Raw genomic sequence first — 26,503 nt, 5'->3', positions numbered from 1 at the left:
GTAATGTACACTGAGAATAAGAATCGCTGATGTTGGACCCTGTTTGAATGTGAACAGCACCAGTGAGTGGCCATAATGGAGCATAAAGCTTGATTGCTATGTAACAACAAACCAAAGCTACATATTTCTTTAAACACAGGGCTATAGAGACCAGAGGATCCTCAGTTCAGTTCCTCATCAGACCGTAAAATCACAAACCTCATTTGGACAAGGGCCGTAATCCCTAAGATGCTCCGGTGTGCAGTTGAACGCCTTGCATGGCAGCACAATCACACCAGAGTGTGCAAAACTGTGAATGTGAGACATCATTGTAAAGCACTTTGAGCATCTGTATCACAACAAAAAGTGCTATAGGAATGCTAAATAAAAAAGATGAGATGAGATGACATTTATTGTCATTGTCATTACACGAGTGCAACAACAACAAAATTACATTTACTCTCCAATTACCTCAAGCAAAATACAGTAATTAATCCACAGTTATTACTAGTTTACCATAATAATGGCACACATCAACATTAAAATAAACACATATACATTTGACATTGTTTATGTGCACAAAACTTGAAGCAGTCCGTCATCCGAATTGAGGAAAAGTGGGTGAAGGCCGCAGCAGGAGGGGCCTGCACCGCCCAGCTTGGGGTGTTGAAGGCTGCACCAGTAAAAACCGCGCTGCCTTCGAGGGGGCAGGGAAGAAGCCAGGGTAAGGATAATATCGTGACTGCAAACACTGTGGCTGGGGCCTGATTAATTACTGATTATGACTTCGAGCTCCAGTGCCAATCTCCTTCATACCCTTTAGGGCCTTTTGTGTAAGGACTGTATGGGAAATTCCCACTGCACTTACTAATTTGATTTGTTTTGACATCGCCCACAAACGGGTTGGTTGAAGTGAAATACGAATCATAGGGAGTGTTGAGTGACTGTTGTCTTCTCAGCCTGTCTGTCAGTAATTTGATGGCTCTGGAGCAGGTTTTCATCCACAGTGTCTGTGTATATTGCTGCATTTATCTTTCCCTCAATCCTGACTCAATCCCTCATTGATGTTGCCACCACCATGCTTCATTGTAGGGATGGTGCTTGGTTTCCTCCAAACATGATGCCTGGCATTCATGCCACAGTTCAATCTTTGTCTCATCAGACAAGAAAATTTTGTTTCTCATGGTCTGAGAGTCCTTCGGGTGCCTTTTGGCAAACTCCAGGGAGGCTGTCATGTGCCTTTTACTAAGAAGTTCCTTCTGGCCACTCCACCATACAGGCCTGATTAGTGGATTGCTGCAGAGATGGTTGTCCTCCTGGAAGGTTCTCCTCTCTTTACAGAAGAATGCTGGAGCTCTGACAGGGTCACTATCGGGTTCTTGGTCACCTCCCTGACTAAGACCCTTCTCCCCCAACCGCTCAGTTTAGACAGGCAGCATAGGAAGAGTCCTGGTGGATCCAACATTTTCTTTTGCTTTATGCTTGGTTTGTGCTCTGACATGCACTGTCAACTGTGAGACCTTATATGTAGACAGGTGTGTGCCTTTCCACATCATGTCCAATCAACTGAATTTACCCCAGGTGGTCTCCCATTAAGCTGTAGAAACATCTCAAGGATGATCAGTGGAAACAGGATGTGCCTGAGCTCAGTTTTGAGCTTCATGGTAAAGGCTGTAAATACTTACGTACACGTGATTCTTTAGGGTTTTTTTTTTATTATTATTATTTGCAAAAATCTCAAAAAAAATTTCACATTGTCATTATGGGGTATTGTGCATAGAATTTTGAGGGGGGAAAATGAATTTTATCAATTTTGGTATAAGGCCGTACAATAACAAAATGTGGAAAAACTGAAGCATGGTGAACACTTTCCAGATGCACTGTACCTGATACCTGGGCTCCGCCTGGGGAAGTATAACCCCAATTCCAATGAAGTTGGGGCGTTGTGTAAAATGTAAATAAAAACAGAATACAGTGATTTACAAATCCTATTCAACCTATATTGAATTGAATACACCACAGAGACAAGATATTTAATGTTCAAACTGATAAACTTTATTGTCTTTGTGCAAATATTTACTCATTTTGAAATGGATGCCTGCAACACATTTCAAAAAAGTTGGGACAGTGGTATGTTTACCACTGTGTTACATCACCTTTCCTTCTAACAGCACTCAGTAAGTGTTGGGGAACTGATGACACTCATGATTGGGTATAAAAGGAGCATCTCCAAAAGGCTCAGCCGTTCACAAGCAAAGATGGGGTGAAGATCACCACTTTGTGAACAACTGCATGAAAAAAATAGTCCAGCAGTTTAAGAACAATGTTTCTCAACATTCAGTTGCACGGAATTTAGGGATTCTATCACCTACAGTCTGTAATATAATGAGAAAATTCAGAGAATCTGGAGAACTTTCTACATGTAAGCGGCAAGGTTGAAAACCAACATTGAATGCCCATGACCTTTGATCCCTCAGGTGGCACTGCATTAAAAACCGACATCATTGTGTAAAGGATCTTACTGCGTGGGCTCAGGAACACTTCAGAAAACCATTGTCAGTTATCACAGTTTGTCGCTACATCTACAAGTGCAAGTTAAAACTCTACCATGCAAAGTGAAAGTCACACATCAACAAGATCCAGAAATGCCGCTGCCTTCTCTGGGCCCGAGCTCATTTGAAATGGACAGATGCAAAGTGGAAAAGTGTGCTGTGGTCTGATGAGTCCACGTTTCATATTGTTTTTGGAAATCATGGATGTCGTGTTCTCTGGACAAAAGAGGAAAAAGACTATCCAGACTGTTACCAGCACAAAGTTCAAAAGCCAGCATCTGTGATGGTATGGGGTGTGTTAGTGCCCATGGCATGGACAACTTACACATCTGTGATGGCACTATCAATGCTGAAAGGTACATCCAGGTTTTGGAGCAACACATGCTGCCATCCAAGCAACGTCTTTTTCAGGGACGTCCCTGCTTATTTCAGCAAGACAATGCCAAGCCACATTCTGCACGTGTTACAAGAGTGTGGCATCGCAATAAAAGAGTGCGGGTACTAGACATGGAACACAGAATGAAGAAATTTTTCTGTAAGAAGCAGTTATTGTGCAGACTGTATAGAGTGGGGGTCTTTGAGAGATAGTGGTTAGATTACATTCTAAAACTCAAATGATACGGCCACAAATCCACACAACCCTGCAGAAAGGATTTTGGATATGAATGTAGCTGAAGCAGACACTTCTTCTTTCTCTCTCTCAACATATACTGTGTTTTCACACCAGAATATAAGTCGCACCTTTTGTCTTTATTAACAGCTCTTTAATTTGGGATATTTGTGCATTGCTATAATTTACTTTTTATTCATTGCCATTCATTTTTTTTATTATTAGAGTTTGTTTAGTGCTTTGATTCCTGGGAAGTCCAAAACTGTTACTCAGTTGTGTGCAATATTGGTGAACATCTTGTGAAAATGTGAAAATGTCTTCAGTCATTTCACATAAATTTGTATTTCTATTTTTTTATATTTTTTTTATTTTTTAGATTTTTCTGTTGTATAAAAAATGTTCACTGTTTACTGTTCGGTACTCTGACAAAATAATTTCCTTTGGGATAATAAAGTTCATCTTATTCTTATTAATATTAATACTGAATGTGTGATTTTTCAGTATATAAATCGCACTGGAGTATGAGTCGCAGGCTTTCCCAAACTAGTCCCAAAAAAAGAATGACTTATAATCAGGAAAATATGGTATGTGATTTTAAAGTTGTCACTTGAAATGAGCGTATTTAGATTAACAGTTATTAAAGCTCGTAATTTTACTTTCGTTGTGCTCACCACCATCATCATATATTCTTTGTCTTCTCTCTACCCAAAGACTGCATCTGTTTAATCCATTTAAAACAGTGTTTGCTGATTTAACGTCCACATTAATTATGCATTTTTGATGCTTTGTTGAATAAAACTGAATTATTTAAATTGTTGATTTACATTTTATTGTATCATTCTGTAATTGTTACATAATTCACCATAATTGGGGGAGGTGATGGTCTAGTGGTTAAAGCGTTGGGCTTGAGACCAGAGGATCTTCGTTTCAAATCCCAGCCTGGCTGGAAAATCACTAAGGGGCCGTTGGGCAAGGTCCTTAATCCTCCAGTTGCTCCTGGTGTGTAGTGAGTGTTGTGTGGCAGCACCCTGACATTGGGGTGAATGTGAGGCATTATTGTAAAGCGCTTTGAGGGTCTGATGCAGATGGAAAAGTGCTATATAAATGCAGTCCATTTAATTCTACCAATCCTGCAGTTTGTCACCTAAATCAAAAGCTGTGTGATACTTTTATCCAAAAACTTTTATTTTCAGTGCAACACTCCAGTTTCAATCAAAATTCTAACAAATCCAATATACCTTTGTGCAAGACATTTCTGTTTTGACTGCTGTGCCTTGAAGTCACGTTTGAAGCTGTGTGCGTGTTCCTGCAGGTGATGAAGACGTATCATCTGTACCACAGCGAGAGTCTGACCGCTGAAAACAAGCTGAAGGAGGCGGAGAAACAGGAAGAGAAGCACATAAGCAAGGCCAATGACATTACTTCTGGCTTGCTGCGTTATGGCCATGACGACCGTCCGCAGCGGCGAAGCTCTGTCAGGAAGATGGAGAAACTGAAAGAGAAGGTCTGCAGGCTTTGACTGGTCTATAATGCATTTTATATTTGTAGCTACACTGTATTTACATTGATGGGCAAAGCTACAAATGCTTGTGTAATGTACTTCTTGAATTTCACTCTTAACTGTTTGCACAAATGTCCCGTGCACTCTAAAGGATATTTATTGTTCCAATGACTCCATTTTTTCCTGGTTTTATTAGTTTAGTTTGCTGCAGTAATGTGTTCTTCGAATACAGTAAGAATCCTTTTTACATCATGGATTGATGTATTTCTTCCTCCCCAGAGACAAGCAAAGTATTCAGAAAACAAGCTGAAAAGCACAAAGGCCCGCAATGACTACCTTCTCAACTTGGCAGCTACCAATGCTTTGGTGGCCAAATACTACATCCACGATGTATCAGATATGATCGATGTGAGTTCGTTCACAACCACAAATACTGACAAGTAGAATCAGCTCTTCTGGTTGTTTCAGTTTTAGGTTGTACACTCTTCACCTCTTTTCCTCAGTGTTGTGACCTAGGTTACCATGCCAGCCTCGCACGCACCTTGAGAACCTACCTGTCTGCAGAGTACAGTCTGGAGACTTCTCGCCACGAGGGTCTGGACTTGCTGGAAGGAGCAGTAGATGCCATGGACATCAGAGGAGACAAGCTGAAGTTTATGGACATGCACAGCCAGATCTTCTGTCCTCCAGCACAGTTTGACTATCAACCACACATGGGGGATGAGGTGATCCACCAAAGAAAGATAGGATGAAGGGGGGCGGGGGGGATTGGTGTTTGGTCACAGATGATTTCTGAGATGGAACTCACTGCTTTCTGGCTTCGATTAAAATCATCTCAGTGAAGTTTCCTATCTCCACTTTTTCAGGTGTGTCAGGTTAGCGCACAGCAGCCTGTGCAGACAGAACTTTTGATGCGCTACCACCAGCTACAGTCTCGTCTGGCTACACTGAAGATAGAGAATGAAGAGGTGAGAGCGCCTCTGCATAGAAATCTCAGTGAGTTCAAGTCTGTTTCTAACATCAAAGCAGCAGAGAAAAATAGACACACACAGACACTCTGAGTCATCAGATTTAGACACAAGGTCAGTGCATAATTTATATCTTCTCTTCATTCATCCACCCATCCATCCATCTATTGAGATACAGTGCATCCGGAAAGTATTCACCACGCTTCACTTTTTCCACATTTTGTTATAGCCTTATTCCAAAATGGAGTAAATTCATTTTTTCCATCAAAAATCTACTCAGAACACCCCATAATGACAACATGAAAAAAGTTTTATTTTTTATTTTTTTGCAAATTTATTAAAAATAAAAAACTAAGAAATCACATGCGCGTAAGTATTCACACCCTTTGCTCAATACTTTCACTGTCATTGTAGTTTTTACAGTGTTGGCGATGTACCTTTGGCAGCAATTACAGCCTAAAGTCTTCTTGAATATGATGCCGCAAGCTTGGTGCACCTATTTTTGAGCAGTTTTGTTCATTCTTATTTGCAGCATCTCTCAAGCTCCATCAGGTTAGATGGGGAGCGTTGGTGCACAGCTGTTTTCAGATCACTCCAGAGATGTTCAATCTGATTCAGGTCTGGGCTCTGGCTGGGCCACTCAAGGACATTTACAGAGTTGTCCTGAAGCCACTCCTTTGATATCTTGGCCGTGTGCTTAGGGTCATTGTCTTGCTGAAAGATCAACCGTCACCCCAGTCTGAGGTCAAGAGCGCTCTGGAGCAGGTTTTCATCCACAGTGTCTGTGTATATTGCTGCATTTATCTTTCCCTCAATCCTGACTCAATCCCTCATTGATGTTGCCACCACCATGCTTCATTGTAGGGATGGTGCTTGGTTTCCTCCAAACATGATGCCTGGCATTCATGCCACAGTTCAATCTTTGTCTCATCAGACCAGAAAATTTTGTTTCTCATGGTCTGAGAGTCCTTCGGGTGCCTTTTGGCAAACTCCAGGGAGGCTGTCATGTGCCTTTTACTAAGAAGTTCCTTCTGGCCACTCCACCATACAGGCCTGATTGGTGGATTGCTGCAGAGATGGTTGTCCTCCTGGAAGGTTCTCCTCTCTCTACAGAAGAATGCTGGAGCTCTGACAGGGTCACTATCGGGTTCTTGGTCACCTCCCTGACTAAGACCCTTCTCCCCCAACCGCTCAGTTTAGACAGGCAGCATAGGAAGAGTCCTGGTGGATCCAACATTTTCTTTTGCTTTATGCTTGGTTTGTGCTCTGACATGTACTGTCAACTGTGAGACCTTATATGTAGACAGGTGTGTGCCTTTCCACATCATGTCCAATCAACTGAATTTACCCCAGGTGGTCTCCCATTAAGCTGTAGAAACATCTCAAGGATGATCAGTGGAAACAGGATGTGCCTGAGCTCAATTTTGAGCTTCATGGTAAAGGCTGTAAATACTTACGTACACGTGATTCGTTAGGTTTTTTTTTATTATTATTATTTGCAAAAATCTCAACAAAAATTTCACATTGTCATTATGGGGTATTGTGCATAGACTTTTGAGGGGGGGAAATGAATTTTATCAATTTTGGTATAAGGCCGTACAATAACAAAATGTGGAAAAACTGAAGCATGGTGAACACTTTCCAGATGCACTGTACCTGATACCTGGGCTCCGCCTGGGGAAGTATAACCCCAATTCCAATGAAGTTGGGGTGTTGTGTAAAATGTAAATAAAAACAGAATACAGTGATTTACAAATCCTATTCAACCTATATTGAATTGAATACACCACAAAGACAAGATATTTAATGTTCAAACTGATAAACTTTATTGTCTTTGTGCAAATATTTACTCATTTTGAAATGGATGCCTGCAACACATTTCAAAAAAGTTGGGACAGTGGTATGTTTACCACTGTGTTACATCACCTTTCCTTCTAACAGCACTCAGTAAGTGTTGGGGAACTGATGACACTCATGATTGGGTATAAAAGGAGCATCTCCAAAAGGCTCAGCCGTTCACAAGCAAAGATGGGGTGAAGATCACCACTTCGTGAACAACTGCATGAAAAAAATAGTCCAGCAGTTTAAGAACAATGTTTCTCAACATTCAATTGCACGGAATTTAGGGATTCTATCACCTACAGTCCATAATATAATGAGAAAATTCAGAGAATCTGGAGAACTTTCTACATGTAAGCGGCAAGGTTGAAAACCAACATTGAATGCCCATGACCTTTGATCCCTCAGGTGGCACTGCATTAAAAACCGACATCATTGTGTAAAGGATCTTACTGCGTGGGCTCAGGAACACTTCAGAAAACCATTGTCAGTTATCACAGTTTGTCGCTACATCTACAAGTGCAAGTTAAAACTCTACCATGCAAAGTGAAAGTCACACATCAACAAGATCCAGAAATGCCGCTGCCTTCTCTGGGCCCGAGCTCATTTGAAATGGACAGATGCAAAGTGGAAAAGTGTGCTGTGGTCTGATGAGTCCACGTTTCATATTGTTTTTGGAAATCATGGATGTCGTGTTCTCTGGACAAAAGAGGAAAAAGACTATCCAGATTGTTACCAGCACAAAGTTCAAAAGCCAGCATCTGTGATGGTATGGGGTGTGTTAGTGCCCATGGCATGGACAACTTACACATCTGTGATGGCACTATCAATGCTGAAAGGTACATCCAGGTTTTGGAGCAACACATGCTGCCATCCAAGCAACGTCTTTTTCAGGGACGTCCATGCTTATTTCAGCAAGACAATGCCAAGCCACATTCTGCACGTGTTACAAGAGTGTGGCATCGCAGTAAAAGAGTGCGGGTACTAGACTGACCTGCCTGCAGTCCAGACCTGTCACCCATTGAAAATGTGTGGCGTATTATGAAGCGCAAAATACGACAGCGGAGACCCCGGACTGTTGAACAACTGAAGTCGTCCATCAAGCAAGAATGGGAAAGAATTCCACCTACAAAGCTTCAACAATTAGTGTCCTTAGTTCCCAAATGCTTATTGAGTGTTGCTAGAAGGAAAGGTGATGTAACACAGTAGTAAACATACCACTGTCCCAGCTTTTTTGAAATGTGTTGCAGGCATCCATTTCAAAATGAGCAAATATTTGCACAAAAACAATAAAGTTTATCAGTTTGAACATTAAATATCTTGTCTTTGTGGTGTATTGAATTGAATATAGGTTAGGTATAGGTTGAAGAGGATTTGCAAATCATTGTATTCTGTTTTTATTTACATTTTACACAACGCCCCAACTTCATTGGAATTGGGTTTGTACCTCTGTCTTTACCCAGGGTGAGTAATCTGGCATGGTACCATGGCCTGAGATTCTGATTGTCATGCCAGTTGCTTGGCATGCCTCTACAAACCTTTGCAATGAAGGTTACATTCTGACAAATCTATTAGAACTATATCATCTTAAAATAGAATGGAATTTCATGAGCTATGTCTTCACATTCTGTCCTTGAAATAAACAGAAACAGAATTTGTTCCAAGTTTCACCTCTGGTTATGGACTTTACGGAGATCTTGATCAAAAGAGTGGAGGGACTGGAGGATGTGGCTCAGGAAAGGGATGCTTGGGCTGCCTTCACTTAACCTGCTGCTACTGTGAAGTGGCTCTGCATAAGTGGTGGAATATATTTGCATATATGTATAGTATATGGATGAAAGGATGGATCTGCTAAGGCACACAAAAGGGAAAAATGACATAATTTGCAGCATCAGTGATACACAAAAACAGTTTACAGTCAGCTTGTTTCAAACCAGCTAGTCCTACGCTGGTGACCATTTGAGGATTTGAATCATTTGGATTATTTTCTATATGAAAACAAGAGCACTCAGAGATTTGTGATGTCCACCAATTTGGATACGGATCACCTCCAAAATTCAGTGGAGTCTTCCATGCCCTAAAATCTATCCGTGGTGTAAATTGGATGAGAATCCGTGCAGTAGTTTTGACGTAATCAGAATCAGAATCAGAATTGAATTTATTGCCAAGTAAGTTGTCACATACAAGGAATTTGATCGGGTGTAATCCTGCTAACAGTAATCCTTCAAAGTCTATATCAAATGAAACTTGATCCAGAATCCAGGTCTGGATCACCTCCAAAATTTAATGTCTTCCGTGGCCTAATATCTATCTGTGGTGGAAATTTCGGCAAAATCCGTGCAGTAGTTTTGACATAATCCTGCTAAAAGACAGACAGACAGACAAATAAATAAATAAATGCCAATGATTTTATTTCATCCTTGGTGGATGTAATAAGAGAAAACTGACCATCAAACAGACAAAAAATTGAACAAAATCAAATAAGCAAAAACAGGAGCACTGATTGACATTATTATACATTTTTTACTTTAAGTAATATTGAATTACATTTAGCAATATGAAGTCAGTCAGTCAGTCAACAACAGTGGTCAGCCCTTGCTGCTGACCGAGATGCTTGGTGTCATATAGTCAACCAGTCAGTGTCTTCCTTCGAGAAAAATCGCAAAGCCGCCCTTGAGGAAAAGCGAGGAACAGAAGGAATAACCGTGAAGCCACAGCACTAACACTGGATTTGACATGACCCTGCAGCCGCTGTGGTCGAGTCTGTCTGTCGAGGCCACCAGCAAACCTGCGCCAGACGTGGACAACACCCCAACAGATCTTCGCTCGTGAAGTCAAGCCAAGACTATTGTATTACATTTAGCAATATGAAGTCAATAATTGCTAGATTTAAGGTGCTTAAGTTAATACCTGTTCTGATACTTTGTCCAGTGGCATTCACACATTCTTTATCACACTTACAGAATACACATATGTCCCATATCTATATTCCATTGTAGGTACTGGACTAAGTTCAGTTCATCTAGTTCAGTTAAGCTCACATCTTAATGAGCCTGACACATAAGACCTTTGGGTATAATTAGTATACAGTGGGGGCTAGTTGGTTTGAGGATAGTTGTTTGGTGGCTACATGGTGATGGGGCTTGTTGGTTTGGGGCTAGTGGCTGATGGGCTAAATTGTAATTGGACTAGCTGGTAATGGGGGAAGGCGGTCTGTGTTTAGTTGGTTGGTGGCTATGTGGTGATGGGGATAGTGATTTTATGTCTAGTCGCTTGGTGGCTGGTGGTGATGGTTCGAGTTGGTTGGGTCTTCTTTACCGAACACTACAAAAACATCATCTTAGCATGCTTTAGGACTATTTTGTCAGCTCTGGTCCTCCAGTGTATTGAGTATTTTTCCATTTCTCCATCACAGCTGGGAAACACCAGTTCTTCATGAATTGAAAACAAGGAATTGAGCAAATCACTTGTGTGCGAGTAGAGCAGCAAAAATAAATAAATATAATGCTAAACATTCAGTGCATGGTTCCTGGAAGTGCACAGTTGATAACCAGTGCTGTAGGGCGGGATGCAACAACACTGAGTCACTGGGTGAAGTACCTCTGAGATGGACTGGTGGCCTGTCCAGGATGTACCACACCTCTCCCGATCATCGCTGGGATGGACTCCAGCCCCCTCTGACCCTTAACTGGATAAACAGGTTTAGAAAATGGATAGATGGTGAAGTGCAGTAACGCAGAAAGCACTGCATCACCAGACCTTTGCAGAAGACCGTGTCAGGAAATGACTGTGTTTTCATCCAAATGATCAAGCACCACCACAAACAGGAAGGTAATGTGAAAAAGGTGCGACATGAGACAGATTGTGACCCTTTTAGTTTTTACTGAGTGTTCGACTCATCTTTCAATGAGTAGAATAACAAAGAAAACCTTTTCTGACAGTTTATCTCTTCTAGATTGGACTACTGCAATGTTCTATTTTCTGGTTTACCGCAGTCCAGCATTAGGGGTCTTCAATTGGTTCAAAATGCTGCAGCCAGACTTTTGACACGAAGCAGAAAGTTCGACCACATTACACCCATTTTGGCATCTCTTCACTGGCTTCCTGTCCCAGTGAGATCAGATTTTAAGGTTCTGCTACTAGTCTATAAAATTGTTCACGGACTGGCACCTCCCTACCTAGTTGACCTAATTAAACCCTGTGTACCAGCCCGGGCTTTGCGTTCTCAGGGTGCAGGACTACTTTGTGTCCGTAGGGTGAATAAGAAGTTTGCGGGACACAGTTCTGTGGAATGATCTCCCTGCATCAATAAAACAGTCAGATTCTGTGGAGGCTTTCAAGTCCAGACTTAAGACATACTTATTTTCCCTTTCGTATGGCTAACATACTGGTATAGTATAGTTCTACGCTTTTCACTCTTTTAATTCATTTTATTAGGAAACGGATCGTGCCGCGGCCTCAACTTTACCTAAATTCTGGGTCTTTTAGTGAAGCTTGGGGCTAGTGGCCGGCCTTCGTATCACCTTAGTATTTCTTCTGTTTTTCTTGTTTAATGCTGACAAATTATACTGTATTTCTTGTCTTTCTGATGCCTGGTTCTGTTTTTTTTCTCTCTGTTCAAGGTGTAGCTCCATCCAGAGATGGGTGTGGTAATTGTGCTGGAGACCCTCCTGTCCTATGCACCAACAGCTTTTCCTGTATATTTGTTTTGTGAATTGTTCTGTAATTTGTGTCTGTAGCATGGCCCAAGCAGAGGGTCACCCCTTTGAGTCTGGTCTGCTTGAGGTTTCTTCCTCAGAGGGAGTTTTTCCTTACCACTGTTGCTCTGGGGGTTGGTAAGGTTAGACCTTACTTGTGTGAAGCACCTTGAGGCAACTCTGTTGTGATTTGGTGCTATATAAATGAAAATACATTTAAATTGAAATTGGAGTTTTCACTTGTCAAAGGTTCATATTTTTATCTGCAGTGGTATTGCTGCTTCATCCTGAGACAGCTCTGTTACACATGAACAGTAGCTAACAGCCAGTGTTCAGGTCCGTCAGCCTGCATTTGTATTCGTCTTTACTCTAACACTGACCTGTGGGGTCGTCTTTCATAGTTCATCCAGTCTTCAGTCCGATCCGGCAAGATTACTGATCTGCTGGCCTGGAGTAACCGATGCCACTGTGACTCACGCAGATCTGTTTAAAGGTCACCACGGTGTCTCTGTGTGTCAGGGTCTGCTGAGAGTATGAGAATGCACAAGCTTCTCCATCTGCTGCATACACAACAAGCAAAGCTCATCTTTGTATGTTGTATGTGTGTGTGTGTGTGTGTGTGTGTGTGTGTGTGTGTGTGTGTGTGTGTGTGTGTGTGTGTGTGTGTGTGTGTGTGTGTGCATGCATGCTTTTCTATTTCTTTCATCCATAATGTCAGCATCTGAATTCCACAGATACAAGGATGACCAAATACAAATTTGACATGTCTCAAACAGAAGTAAAGTGTTTTCTTAACTAGTGATGCTGGTAACACGCTACTTTAACCCTTTAACAGTCAACTCAACCGTTTGGTTGAGCATATTGATATCTACTACATTCTACTCAAAAATGTGATTAAAGGGCTAATCTGACCTCTTTTTCATTAACAAGTAATCTAACACGTTAATATTTCCAAATTAGTAATCAGATTAAAGTTACTTCTCCGAGTCACTCTGCGTTAGTATTATTTTTGTATTGTGGGTCCATGGCAGCATTAAAACAGGTGTCCCGACGAGATGCAGAGGAGGTCTGAGCTGCCCACCTCGCTCTCTTTCAATGAGCTGCTGTACAGAGCCGCATCCACTGTGCAGCTCAGCTCCGAGTTGAAGAACAGTTGTCTCTCAAAGCGCAGTGGAGCTCAGAGCTATGGTTTTACAAAGACATTTTACGCTTTATTTTTCTTTAAAACTCTGTGCCGCTCTGTGTGTGTCCTTGTTAAAAACAGCTGATCCGCGACACGCAAATACTAACGCTTTTTTCCTGCCCAAATGCGCCCAAGTCTCTTTCTGAGGATGACATGATGTAAAACATGATGATAAAACCTTGGTACCTGTCAATCTGGTCGTGTTTTCTGCAGAAATAAACGTTATCCATTCTTCCTGCTCAAACAAGTCGGGGCGAATCCACACAGGAAGAGAGCAGGGGGGACGCAGCTCCCCACAACAGCCCTAGATTAAAGGTCCACTTTTGAAGACATTTTTCATACTATCACTAATACTAATACTAGTTAGTAATAATGATAATAATAATAATAATTTCAACAACTAAAATGTTTAGAAAGAATTTAAATGTTAGAAAAATGCTACAAAGAATTTAATAGTTACATTTATAAACAATGTAGGTCCTCCAAAGTCTTTCAGATGTCACCAGCACAACTCAGATATCCACAGCTCAACATGGAGATCCCACATGACTCAGTTGTAGAAAGATCCCACATGAACACACACACAGCCGACAAACAGAAGGTCACACAAAGCCCAAAATGCCAGATCGTCGCATGCCAAGGTCCCGGTAGTCCACCACTTCATCCTCAGCATGTCCTCAGACAGAGAACAAACTGCTCCTGTTTTATTTGGACTCACACAGCTGAATGAAAAGTGCACTCTGGACTCTGCAGTGTGAAGTAGATGAGAGTCTACAGTATGAGTCTCCATGGATGGCATGCCAATCTGACACAGGTCACTTCCCCATCCAAGACCGGTACCCATTTACATTTGGGAAGACTGAGACAATACATATGATGCGTCTTGTCTGTCCAAGGGTACAGACAGGTATTGTGACCAGGTGACCAGGAATTAAGATCAGAGGTCTACATATTGGTACCCCAACTCCTTATCCCGCTGAGCTACCTGTTTCTGAAAGACAATAATCTGTAAAAGACAAAAATCTGTAAACATATATAGATAAAAATAGTAAACTGTGAGTGTAGTGTAGTTGAAGTGGAAGAAGTTGTAAATCTTTAACGGTCATGGCTCGTACTGTCGACCCCAAATGAAAGCAAGGGAGATGCTGAAGGGACTTACTATGGCTCGTACTGTGACAGCATGCAGGCAGAATGTCCCATTATTCTCTTACTTTACACATCGAAACATCCAGTTTACCATCTGCTGCACCGCCAACATGTGAAAACAACATTAAGACCAGATAATTAAATATGTTCAGCTTTAAAAGCGAGGAAGTCTTGTCCTTTATTCTCAGGTAATGTTAAAGCTGCACGGCCTTGCAAATTTAACACAACTGACCAGATTTAGTTTCTGCTGAAATCCAGGCATTATAATGTAAGTTTATTTTTGTACTATGTTCAAAATAACAGCTCGTTTTAGTGAAGAGAACATTTTTACCTGGGGGAATTCCATAGCAAATGTTATCCTTTCCGTCTTATAGCATCATGTAGATAGATGACAGGAGGAAGTGCATGTGTGGGGTTTTGAGATTACTTGTGACAGGACCCACTTCCTTGAAGTGTGTTTCCAGGGCAAGCACGCTAACATCCGTAAAATGTCTTGTAAATCACTTCAGAGGTGCTATCTAGTTTCAAAAACAGCATTTTTAGATTTAGAAGTGCTTATTCCTCACTAACATGTACAAAATATGAGAAAAATATTAGATTTACACAGAAATAAGCTGTTTCACCATGACCTACTAAATGTAGGTCATGGTGTCTGGTCGCTTGAATTCTGCCCTTCAGGGGGGGAAATTCTAAATTGTTTCCAAACAGTGCAAATTTTGATCATGTTGGCAATATCATATTATGAATCCCTTATTTAGATGCTAAGAAATAAAGTTTTAGTGGTGCTAAAGAACATTCTTTTTATGACTTAAATCTTTAAAAAAACCAGTGGCCGTACAACTTTAAATTCAGCATTGGCACACTCCTCACTGTTTCACAGCACCCAGTGGCACCTGCCTGTGAAATGGCCAAGTCGACACAAGGGGGCAGACTAACATCCTTCCACAGCAGCCATGCAGATAAGGCTGCCTTCAGATGTTACTGCAGATATTTGATGCTGTTGTTGTTTTAATTAGCCTCATTTACTAATGCTGGTTACCTCAATAGTGTTTAATCAACCAACTACTTACAACAGCAACAGTGTTTAGCAAATACATGTCATAATCATCAGAAATCCATATTTTGCCCGTTTGTACACTTCTGAGTTTCTGTCCACATCAAATGATCTCTGCAGCATGAACTGGGAAAGTTAAAAAAGTAACTGTTGATATAGCCCAGGGGTGGCCAGGTTCGGTCCTCGAGAGCCACCTTCCTGACACTCTTAGTTGTCTCCCTGCTCCAACACACCTGAATCCAATGAAGGACTCGTTAGCAGACTTTTAATGAGTCTTTCATTGGATTCAGGTGTGTTGGAGCAGGGAGACAACTAAGAGTGTCAGGAAGGTGGCTCTCGAGGAACGAACTTGGCCACCCCGATATAGCGGTCTGGTGATCATTTTTATTACTGTGTGGATGAGAGAGAGATGACATGTTTGTTATTTTTTGTGTTAGGTGAGGAAGACTCTGGATGCCACCACACAGACTCTTCAGGACATGCTCACAGTGGAGGACTTTGATGTCTCAGAAGCCTTCCAGCACAGCCAGTCCACAGAGTCAGTTAAATCGGCTTCATCTGACTCCTACATGAGCAAGGCGAACATCATTAAGAGACGAGCCAACCAACAAGAGACTGAGGGCTTCTACTTTACTGTGAGCTCTCTGAATAACAAGAGAAGCACGTATATCTTCAAATAAACCTGACGATTTTTCTGTTCTGTCTGCAGAAATACAAGGAGTATCTGAATGGCAGCAATCTTATCATAAAGCTGCAGGCCAAACATGACCTTCTGAAGCAGACGCTAGGAGAAGGTGAGGTTAATCACGACATTGCTCATTGTCTTTCACATTAAGTTCATTATAAATTGGATAATTCCCAGCAAACAATTAATTGTCACAATATTGTTACAGCATCACTTTTCAGCATCACTTTTCAAATCCTAAAGCCTGATTTCTGCTCCTCCAACTCTGTGGCCATGCAGTGACGTCAACGTGCGCATGACCCTTTTAAAGTCCTCCGTCGTGTCTTTATGCAATTTTCTGCAGAAACAGTAGCTTTTTCTGGATTAATTTGTCCCTCAATGAGATCCCCTTCTTTATACAATCATCATCCTCCAAACCAACGGTATGGTATGTACAATTTCCACCATGAATTGCAGGTCATTTGAGCGTCTTTTTCTGACTCCATGTTTTAAAGTTGATCATGTTTGTGGACTTTTCTCCCAAACATATTTGATCCATGATCAAAATGTAATCGGCGGGCCCACTGCCAAAACTATTAAAATATGACGAGAAAGGAAGGAGTGAAACAGGAAAAGTGACCAATCACAGCCCTTGCAGTCCTTGTCGTTTGGTGCATGTCAGTCTCCGGAGAGGGTTTGCAGCCACGCAGAGGGCTCTAATGTAAAGTGGTTTGGTTCATCACACCCAGGGATATCTGCGAATCTTAACACTAGTGCAGGTAACAAGCTGGATTTTGTTAATAAATGAAGGCCTTGAAAAAGGCCTTCCTCGTTTAGGTGCTGTGTCTGAGCACAGTTTGAAAAAAATAAATGCTAGGTCTTTTAATCAAGGAAATACGGTACCCACTTTCCTCGAATCAGCGAGTGTCACATCACTGCTGAACTTCATTTCCCAAACTGCTCTGTCTGATACATGCTAGGGTTTTTTAATGGGAATACATTGTGATGGGGTGGGACGTTTTGTCCAATGTGAGCAAAAGTCTATGATACAAAATCTGGTATATATGGTGTTTCTTACATGGAAAACCAATCAAAAGCATTGGGACTTTTGCTTTTGTTTGGTGAGTCCGAGTCCGGTTTATACGATGATGGTTTAGGTGAGTTTTACTATACATCCCAGCCTGTATACCCAGTAATTCAAAAACAATGAATTCTCCCATCTAATAAAGTATTAAATTAAATGAACATGCAATGAGGATGGTTGAACAATGGCTCAGTGGTCAGCACTGTTGCATCACAGCAAGAAGGTAGTGGGATCACTTTGATCATTGTTTTGCCTATGTAAACTATCAGTTCAATTATTTATATTGTGCAAAATTACAGCATAAGTTGCCACAAGGTGCTTCACAGAGGTAAGGTTTAACCTTACACAGCGCCTGAGCAAGCACATTGGCAAATATGGTAAGGAAAAACTCCCTGTCATTTTCTGACTGTAGTAAGAAACCTCAAGCAGACCAGACTCTGGGGTGACCATACTACCAATAACAAATTAACAAATAAAACAAAGTTCAACAAAGAACTGTTGGTCATTCAAGACAGAGACGATCCAATCCATTTGAATCCTGCTTTATTTATAGAGCACTTTATAATAAAATACAGCAGTGTTTAACAAAGTCATATAGTAGATAAACAAAACTATAAATAAATCCACACAAAGTAAAAACTAGATGCAGCAAAGCATCCAGTTACTCATGAAGTCCAATGCTCGCATTCATAATCTAAACCTGGAAATAAAGAATGACAGAATGTTTGACAGGGGATGATGTCAAAACCTCTCATCAGGACTGCCAATTAGTGATGGTGAACTTGAAATGGTGCTCTGGGTAGTTTTTGAAACCTGTTTGGAACATTGTTCTGGAGTCCATATTAAAAGGAAGGCATCATCAGCGGTGCTAAACGGGACCACAGTACGTCACTTACTGACTCAAAGCAAATGCTTCGAAACAATCCTGTTGATTTGTGCCCCCGGTGCTGAAACATATTAAAACGCAAGTGAATGAACAAGGATTTCAACATGTTTGAGTTTCACATTTATACTCTTGCAGTCAGTGCAGGGTCTGTACGTGCACTCAAACCTGCATTTTTTGTCTATGTATCATAGTTCTAATTTCTCTAAACTATGTGTGCTTCAAATCAGTGCCACCACCTGTTTGTGGCTGCACATTATATGGTTGGCACAAAGTAGGATTTGCATGACCTGATCTTTAATCAAACATTTCTCATTAATCTGACTGATTAAAGTGTGGCCATAATGTGTTTTTTAACAGTGAGCTGTGTTTTATATATCATGAAACCATCATATTGTGCAAATGAGTTCCCACAACCTCCTACTCCTGTTGCCCCTGGATACGTTTTCACTTTGCACTGAGAGTGTACGGCTTTCCCCTTCAGGGGCTCTTGTTCCGTTTCTGCGGCGACTGCTAAATGGCCGCTGTCTGGCGGCGAGTCAAATGCAGCTGTGGCGTTCACCTCATTGAGCCTGTCTGAATAGATACCCATTTTCTCATAACACCCCTTTCTGTCTCCATCTGCCAGCCTTGAATAGTCAGCCAGCACTCAACCGTGCAGCTAAGTTCTGTCATAATAAAACTAGCGTATAATTAATCTCTTCCATTTTTATTTCCTTTTAGGGGAAAGGGCTGAATATGGAACAACAAGGTAAGCTGTCCTATGACAGGAATGAAGTAGTCAATGATGTGTAAAATCCATCCTGGTAGTGGAACAAATGACATCATGTGTGTGAAAAGCAGTTTAATCTGAAGTGAACATTTACAGAAAGTAGTACTTTTACTTTTAAATCCACATTTTACTGTATGCAATTATGTGCAAAATTTTAGGCACATTTCTTTTGCTAAATATAATGTCATACTTATGAGTAAATATTAAAGTAGTAGAGTGTGTGAATATTTTTCTCCTTTATAAATGCATCTTGTTTTTGAGGAGATCAAGTAATATAATTGGAATATCAGGTTGTATTTCTTCAAAATTCTACAGTCATTTTATTGTCAAATAATCATTGACAACAGTTTTTGTGTTGACATGCACCAAGCAGTATATCTACAAAACAATCAAGTTTATAATTGTATTTAGCAGATTTGAGAGCTTAATTGAGTGAAATGCTAAGAAATAGAAAATATTAGGGATGTCCCGATGCGTTCTCAAAGCTTGGTATTTCATGGCATTAATGATTTAGTGCTGATCTGAGTCTCACATCTGTCCACAAGCAGCGTGATAACCGCCACTCTATTCAGTGCTTGCTAGCGCACCAGCAGTGTCAGTATTTTTCAAACATATTTCAAAAACATGTCTACACTCTGCTTTGCTTCAAATACACACCCAATCTTTTTATTATTTTTTTTGACAAATGCCACATCTGACCTCAAGTTTCTAAATTCATCGTACATTTTTACTTATCCACTCAAGTCTTCTTCTACCCTTGTCCTGTTGTCAGTTGCCAACCTGTTGGTGCATTACCGCCAGTAACTGGACAGGTGTGTGTGTGTACTAGGCTACTACTGCCTTCTTTTCCCCCTTACCACACATTTAACCAGTGGTGGGCACAGTTCCGATAATCTGATAACCGATAATTACTGAAGATAATGTTTTCATTCTGGGATTATCTTTTTAGATAACTTTAAAAACCATTATCAGAATAATTATGTTGCGATAAATTTTTGTCCGATAATGTGGTAAATAAAGCTGAACAGCTACAAACATTTATAAAATTTAAAATCAGTTGAGCACCTACCTGTTAAATGTTTTGTAGCAGATGTGTAGTTCTACCTTCTCCAAAACAGAGAAGAGCTGCTTCAAAAAGAAACCGCTCTATCCTCTGCAAGCAAAGAAGAACTGCCCCCCCCCCAAAAAAAATGAATTTCTTTTAACCCCATACTAACAAGAGGGCAATCTCACCCAAGTCATCCAGAGGCATACATTTTTAACTTATGGTTCAACTTTTAACCAAACTAATTTCGGACAAGTTATTTAAATTAATGTCATGTCTGAAGTTTTATAAAGAGAAAATATCAGATATATGTTTTAGTTTTAAAGTAATGCGCTAATTTTTAAGGTTTTAGTGTGAATATATGCTGTGCCCAGCAGTGCATTATGGGTAGGATAGGGTCATCTCAGTACGTTCACGACATGAGAAATGCATTTGAAACACTCTGATCAGGCTCTACAGACAACAGCATTAAACTCTAGCACCTAAAACTCTCATGAATATATTCTCTGGGTTTATAGATATTGTTATTGTGTCTGTGTTTATTAAATTTTATCTAGAATTTTGTTTTGGCAAGTTTTCAAGGTCTCTACTGCCATCTACTGGTCAGTAGTGTTCATGGCAGTGTTGGCCCTGAAGCTGGTCTACGGAACCCGGGAGAGGTCACTTAAAGTGTTATTTTTTTCTGGACATGGTAATTTGTGCCCATGTTTTCCTTTAATAGAGCCCACGAATTAATAAAACGTGCTCTCAAATTAATAATATGTGCACACGTTTTCCTGGCCGTGATAATTCGTGTGCACGTTTTCCTTTAATTGAGCACTCGAAATAATAAAACGTGCACACGTTGCCTTTCGTTCAATATGAACTTCATAATATGACCTAAATTGTCATCCTCACGACGGGGAGACACTTCGCCCTCAGCATCCTTTATAATGTGCTTAAACTCCAGATGATGTCATGCTGGGCAGCTGGAGTGTCTATTCGCCCTATTGACATATCCCATAATCCCTTGCGTGCCAGAGAGTCGCTGCAGTCAAAACAACATAGAGAATCCACATGATGACAATTGTAAATGAATATTATACTACAAAAATGTTTTTTTATGTTTTTTTTCATCACATTAATAAGAGACTGCATGCATGATACCCTGAAAACTTGCTAAAACAATTCTAACAAATAATCAGTGTCTGCTATGTTTAATCTGCGTGGAATTTAATAAACGCAAACCAAATTTCAAACATATATTATTAGTCTGGAACAAAGAGGACAAACAGTGTTGTAAAGAACAATAATCAAGACATTAAAGAGCAAACTTCACTTTCCCCCAGAACGACATGATCAGGAAGCGATTGTAGCTCACAGCAGCTCCCACTGAAAATAACGGGGAGACAGCCTGTGATTCTCGCATGTTTACATAAAACAAATGCAATAACAACGTCTATAAACCCAGAGAATATATTCATAAGAGTTTTAGGCACAATATAAAAATAGTTTTATGTTGCGATGTTAATGGTGTTGTCCGTGTGCAGCGGCTAAAGTGCAGCGTGATCAGATTGTCTCAATGCAGTTCTCAATGTTACTGAGATCTCGCAGCACCACGACCTCTCCGAGGTTTTGCGGGATTTGAAACGTCAATCCTTGTGCACCCAAACCATGGTGATACACTCTGACCAGATCCATTTCTAATGGGGAAATGTATTATGCTGTCTCCTGGTTTGTTGGCTAATAGCCAACATTTATGTGTCAAGACAATATTGAGTGCACGTTTTACAAATTGTGGCCACGTTTAAGTAGATCGTGCTCTTGTTTTACTCAAACGATGCTTAAAACGAGCGCACAATATAATAAAACGTGAGCACAATATAATAAAACGTGTGCACAACATCATAAAACATGCACACAATATAATAAAATGTGTGCACAATATAATAAAACTTGCGCACAATATAATAAAATGAGTGCACATTCTCTCCACATGCAAAACATTTTGCAATGACACTTCCAGGGATCCATAAAAATGCCTGTTTTTACAAATAAAAAAATGGAATGAAAAAAAAAAAGTGGTACATTTAATTTAATACAGTCAAATACTTAATGAAATATGTGCAAGATATAATTTCTTCTGGTTGTTATTGATGCTTCTGATAGGTGTTGCCACAGCAACCGTATCCACAGTGTGGGAAGTGTGATTTATCTTTGAAACCCAGTTGTTTGCCACCTGTGACCAAGCGCTCCAGGTCTGCGTCGGAGCCGTGGCACAATGAGACTACTCGTGCGCGCAGACATGAATGCAGGTGCGCGGAGCGTAAATGGAAGAAGGACCATTTGCATGTTTCCCTGGGAATATTTCGAGACTGTCTTGTGGATTACCAAGAAGCTGTTAAGTCAGCAAAAGCCCAGTTTGTGTCAAATTTTATTGCAAATAACACTCACAGACCTCAGGTCCTTTTTAATGTACTGAATCGTCTGATTAACCCAGAATCTAAATCTGGTCTTGTGCTGTCTGACTCACTGTGTGACAGCTTTTTGTCATTCTTTGTTGAAAAAGTGTCACAAATAAGGCCTTGATCTCAGTGTCTCACTCTAATGATTTTAATTTAAACACTGAGTGCACTTCGGCCTTTGCTGAGTTTCAGCCTCCAACTTTAACTGAATTGCTCAAAGTGGTTCAGCAATTAAGACCTTCCAATTGTCTTTTTGATTCTGTTCCCGCACGATTTTTAAAAAGTGTTATTTCATTTTAAATGTTATGAATGTTTCTCTTTTATCTGGTGTTCCAGGAGTTTTAAAACATGCTGTAGTTCAGCATCTCCTCAAAAAGCCCACCTTGGATCCTAATATTCTTGCCAATTATAGGCCCGTTTCAAAGTTGCCATTTTTAGCTAAAATCCTTGAGAAAATTGTCTATGATCAGTTTCAGTCTCATTTGGATTCTAATGGCATTTTTGAAAAATTCCAGTCTGGCTTCAAATCACTTCGTAGTACTGAAACAGTACTGTTGAAGGTTTTTAATGATCTCTTTTTAATTGTTGACTCTGGTTGCTCTGGGATTTTAGTTTTGCTGGATTTGACTGCAGCCTTTGACACGGTTGATCACTGTATTTTACTGTCCCGTCTGGAGTATTATGCAGGTTTTAAAGGCACAGCACTGGAGTGGTTTAGATCTTATCTTAGAGACCGTAGTTTCTCTGTGCACCTTGGGCCACACCAGTCCAGCTCAGCACCCTTAAATTATGGTGTTCCACAAGGCTCTGTTTTGGGTCCTGCTCTTTTTTCACTGTATATGCTGCCACTTGGCACCATATTCAGAAAATACAACTTGGCCTTCCATTTTTATGCTGATGACCTGCAAATCTATCTGCCACTTAAGCTCCCATCAAATTCTCTGACTATTTTGGTAAATTGTCTGCAGGAAGTGAAAACTTGGTTGGCTCAAAACTTTCTAATTCTCAATGAGAATAAAACTGAAATAGTTAGTTTTGGCCCTGCATGGTCATCTGGTTCATGTGATGTGCTTGGTCCTTTGTCTTCCTGTGTGCATGATTCTGTCAGAAATTTGGGGGTCATTTTTGACAGCTCCTTCAAAATGGACAAGCAAATTAATTCTGTCATAAAGGCCAGTTTCTACCAACTTAGAATTTTGAGAAAAGTGAAGGCTTACCTCCCAGCGTGTGATTTTGAGGGAGTTATTCATTTGTTTATAACATCTCGTTTAGATTATTGTAACTCACTCCACTGTGGACTGGACCAGTTGTCTCTAAAGCGTCTGCAGCAGGTTCAGAACGCTGCTGCACGACTGCTCACGGGGATGAGGAAATGAGAGCACAATCACCCCTGTGTTGGCCTCGCTCCATTGGCTCCCAGTCACATTCAGGATTGATTTTAAGATCCTGCTGCTTGTGTTCAAGTGTTTAAATGGTTTGGCTCCCGAATACCGGTCAGATCAGTGAGGTCAGAAAGCCAGCTTTTATTAAATGTGCCCAGATCTCGATTAAAAACTCGAGGTGATCGGGCTTTTTTGGTGGCTGCGCCTAAACTCTGGAACAGTTTGCCTTTGCATATCAGAGCTGCTCCATCTCTAGAGTCTTTTAAATCTGTTCTTAAGACTCACTTTTTTTGCTTTGGCTTTTAATACAATTTAAGCTGTGTGTGTCTGGTTTTATGTGTTTTCGTATATTTTGGAATTTTAATGCTTTGTTTTTGGTGGTATGGTTTTTGATATTGTTTTTACTGTGAAGCACTTTGGGCAGCTGCTGTTGTTGTAAATGTGCTATATAAATAAACTTGACATTGACATTGACCATAATTTTAATTATTATACTTTGATGTGCAGTTATAGTATTTTGCATCATTACTGACAGTTGCCATGTACCAATCATACATCCCCACCATTTCCCCAGGCCCCCGACTCTGCCCCCAAAACCCCAGAGAATGCAGGAGTCTAGACCTCGCTTGGTTTTTTACTATAAGCTGTTTAAAGGCAACATGGAGGCCTTCATTCAGGTATCAGCCCATCTGTGCTCTTTGTTTCTTCGTGAGCTCAGCTGTCTCACTGGCAGTCCTTGGGGGTTGGTTCTCTTGTCCTTGTACAATCTTTTACCCAAACACGATGCACTGACGCGCTGACCTTCTTCTTCTCCGTTGCCTTGCGCTCACTCTGTCTCACTAAGTAGGTGAGACAGTTTTAGGTGAAAAATCAATCCAAGGTGTTCTGCAGGTGATTTGTTTCCTGAAGCACCGCATCAGTGCCTGGTTTTTCTTTTAATATTCAGCTCCAGCTTCCAGCCACTGAATTAATTTGGCCCCGTGTCTGTCAGCTGGCTGAGCATCAGCTGTGCCAGACTATGCAAATAAACACATGGTCACATCCACTCTGATGCTCAATCAGACCGAGAGACACAGCGTGTTCAACTGTGATTTTAAAGTCCTCTAACTACGATAAGTAATTTGCTTTGGGCTGGAAAAGGAGCTGATGACTCCTCATGTCTCACAGCCTACTCGGCTCCGGTGCTTTGGCTATTCTGTCAGACCAGACCCACTCTGTGTTTCTGTCCCTCTCACTAATCTGTGATGGTTCTTGTTGCCTCTCTTCCTCTGCTTATGTGCCTCACTGCTATCTGCCCAGGGGAAGACGGAATATCCGTGCCAGGAGTCAGGTACTCTGTCTCTTAGTAAGGGTGCTAATCATCATTTCTAAGCTTTTAATGTGTTTAAATGCTGAAAACACAGTATGAATACATGGTGGTGCAAATAACATGTTTTATTTAGGTATTGGTTTTTAATAGCATTATTTTAAAAGTTCATTAACATTGAGCTACAATCTCTGAAGTTAATTTAGTATTACATTGATGGACATGTTGTATAGATTGATAACTTCCTAGTATGCTTGGATAATGCTGCATTCACATGTTGATGGACCAAAACCGCCGTCTTGGTCGATACAGCACAAGTATATTAAACTGCAGCAGCAGATAGTTGGGACCTCATTCTCCAATATCTGTTTTGGTTTTGTTTTTTTGTTTGTTTTTTTTTTTTTTTTTTTTAGTGATTTCCAGTTGTTCTTAATTAGCCAAGTTAAATGCCCCACAAATCCCCACAAATTGAAATGTGAAGCTGACAGAAAATACCAGACAGAAATATGTAATTATGAAGACCCTCGAGCACCGGAATCCAAAAGCAAATAAATAAATAAAAACTTAATGCCACAAGTGAAACAAAAAATGAAAAGAAAACATTAAAAATGCCATTATTCAAGTCCTAGGGTACCGAAATATCCCTATTTTGGGCCAATAACTAGCGGAATCAATCACTCACTAATGGAATGCAAGGTTCCCAAATAACATAATAACATAATAATTATTCCCAGTAATTGATTAAACATGTAAATAGTGTAATATTAAACAGCTGTAGAATTTAATAAAATCCAATAAACTAATGTTCTGGACAAACGTATGTGCAATAAAATCTGCATAAGACTGCTCTTCAGCATTAGTAGTTTGTGTTCTTAGCGAAGAACAAATTTCAAATAATAATCAAAAGCTCGAGGGAGAGTCCTGGTGGATCTGAACTTCTTCCCTTTATGGATGATGGAGGCCACTGTGCTCATTGGGACCATCAAAGCAGCAGAAATGCTTCTGTGCCCTTCCCCAGATTTGTGTCTCAAGACAATCCTGTCTCGGTGGTTTACAGACAATTCCTTTGACTTCATGCTTGGTTTGTACTCTGACATGCACTGTCAATTGTGGGACCTTATATGTAGACAGGTGTGTGTCTTTCCAATTCATGTCCAATCAACTGAATTTACCCCAGATGGACTCCAACTAAGTTGTAGAAACATCTCAAGGATGATCAGTGAAAACAGGATGCACCTGACCTCAATTTTGATATTTCTTAAGGTTTTTGTTTTAATAAATTTTCAAAAATCTCAGAAACCTTTTTTCACATTGTCATTATGGGGTATTGTGTGTAGAATTTTGAGGCAAAAAATGAATTTCATCCATTTTGGAACAAGACTGTAGCATAAAAA

At 40.5% G+C, this 26,503-nt stretch overlaps 1 protein-coding gene across 4 annotated transcripts in view; it reads left to right on the top strand.

The window, feature by feature from the left end:
• Positions 1 to 26,503, top strand: part of LOC117506774 (SLIT-ROBO Rho GTPase-activating protein 3-like) — a 142,266-nt gene that overhangs the window by 96,084 nt on the left and 19,679 nt on the right. For 3 of the 4 annotated variants that reach the window (XM_034166374.1, XM_034166373.1, XM_034166372.1), the window contains 8 exons: positions 4,454 to 4,645; positions 4,922 to 5,050; positions 5,146 to 5,367; positions 5,509 to 5,610; positions 15,967 to 16,164; positions 16,239 to 16,323; positions 18,884 to 18,911; positions 24,378 to 24,480. In XM_034166374.1, the coding sequence (XP_034022265.1) occupies positions 4,454 to 4,645; positions 4,922 to 5,050; positions 5,146 to 5,367; positions 5,509 to 5,610; positions 15,967 to 16,164; positions 16,239 to 16,323; positions 18,884 to 18,911; positions 24,378 to 24,480 (1,059 nt within the window). Of the gene's footprint in view, positions 1 to 4,453; positions 4,646 to 4,921; positions 5,051 to 5,145; positions 5,368 to 5,508; positions 5,611 to 15,966; positions 16,165 to 16,238; positions 16,324 to 18,883; positions 18,912 to 24,377; positions 24,481 to 25,102; positions 25,149 to 26,503 lie in introns of all 4 variants that reach the window. The other variant, XM_034166370.1, reaches the window with a different exon arrangement.

This window comes from Thalassophryne amazonica, chromosome 3, assembly GCF_902500255.1.
Source record: "Thalassophryne amazonica chromosome 3, fThaAma1.1, whole genome shotgun sequence".
NCBI classification, from domain to species: Eukaryota; Metazoa; Chordata; class Actinopteri; order Batrachoidiformes; family Batrachoididae; genus Thalassophryne; species Thalassophryne amazonica.
Note: the sequence above shows the minus strand (reverse complement) of the source record. Positions and strands in the feature narration are given on the sequence as shown.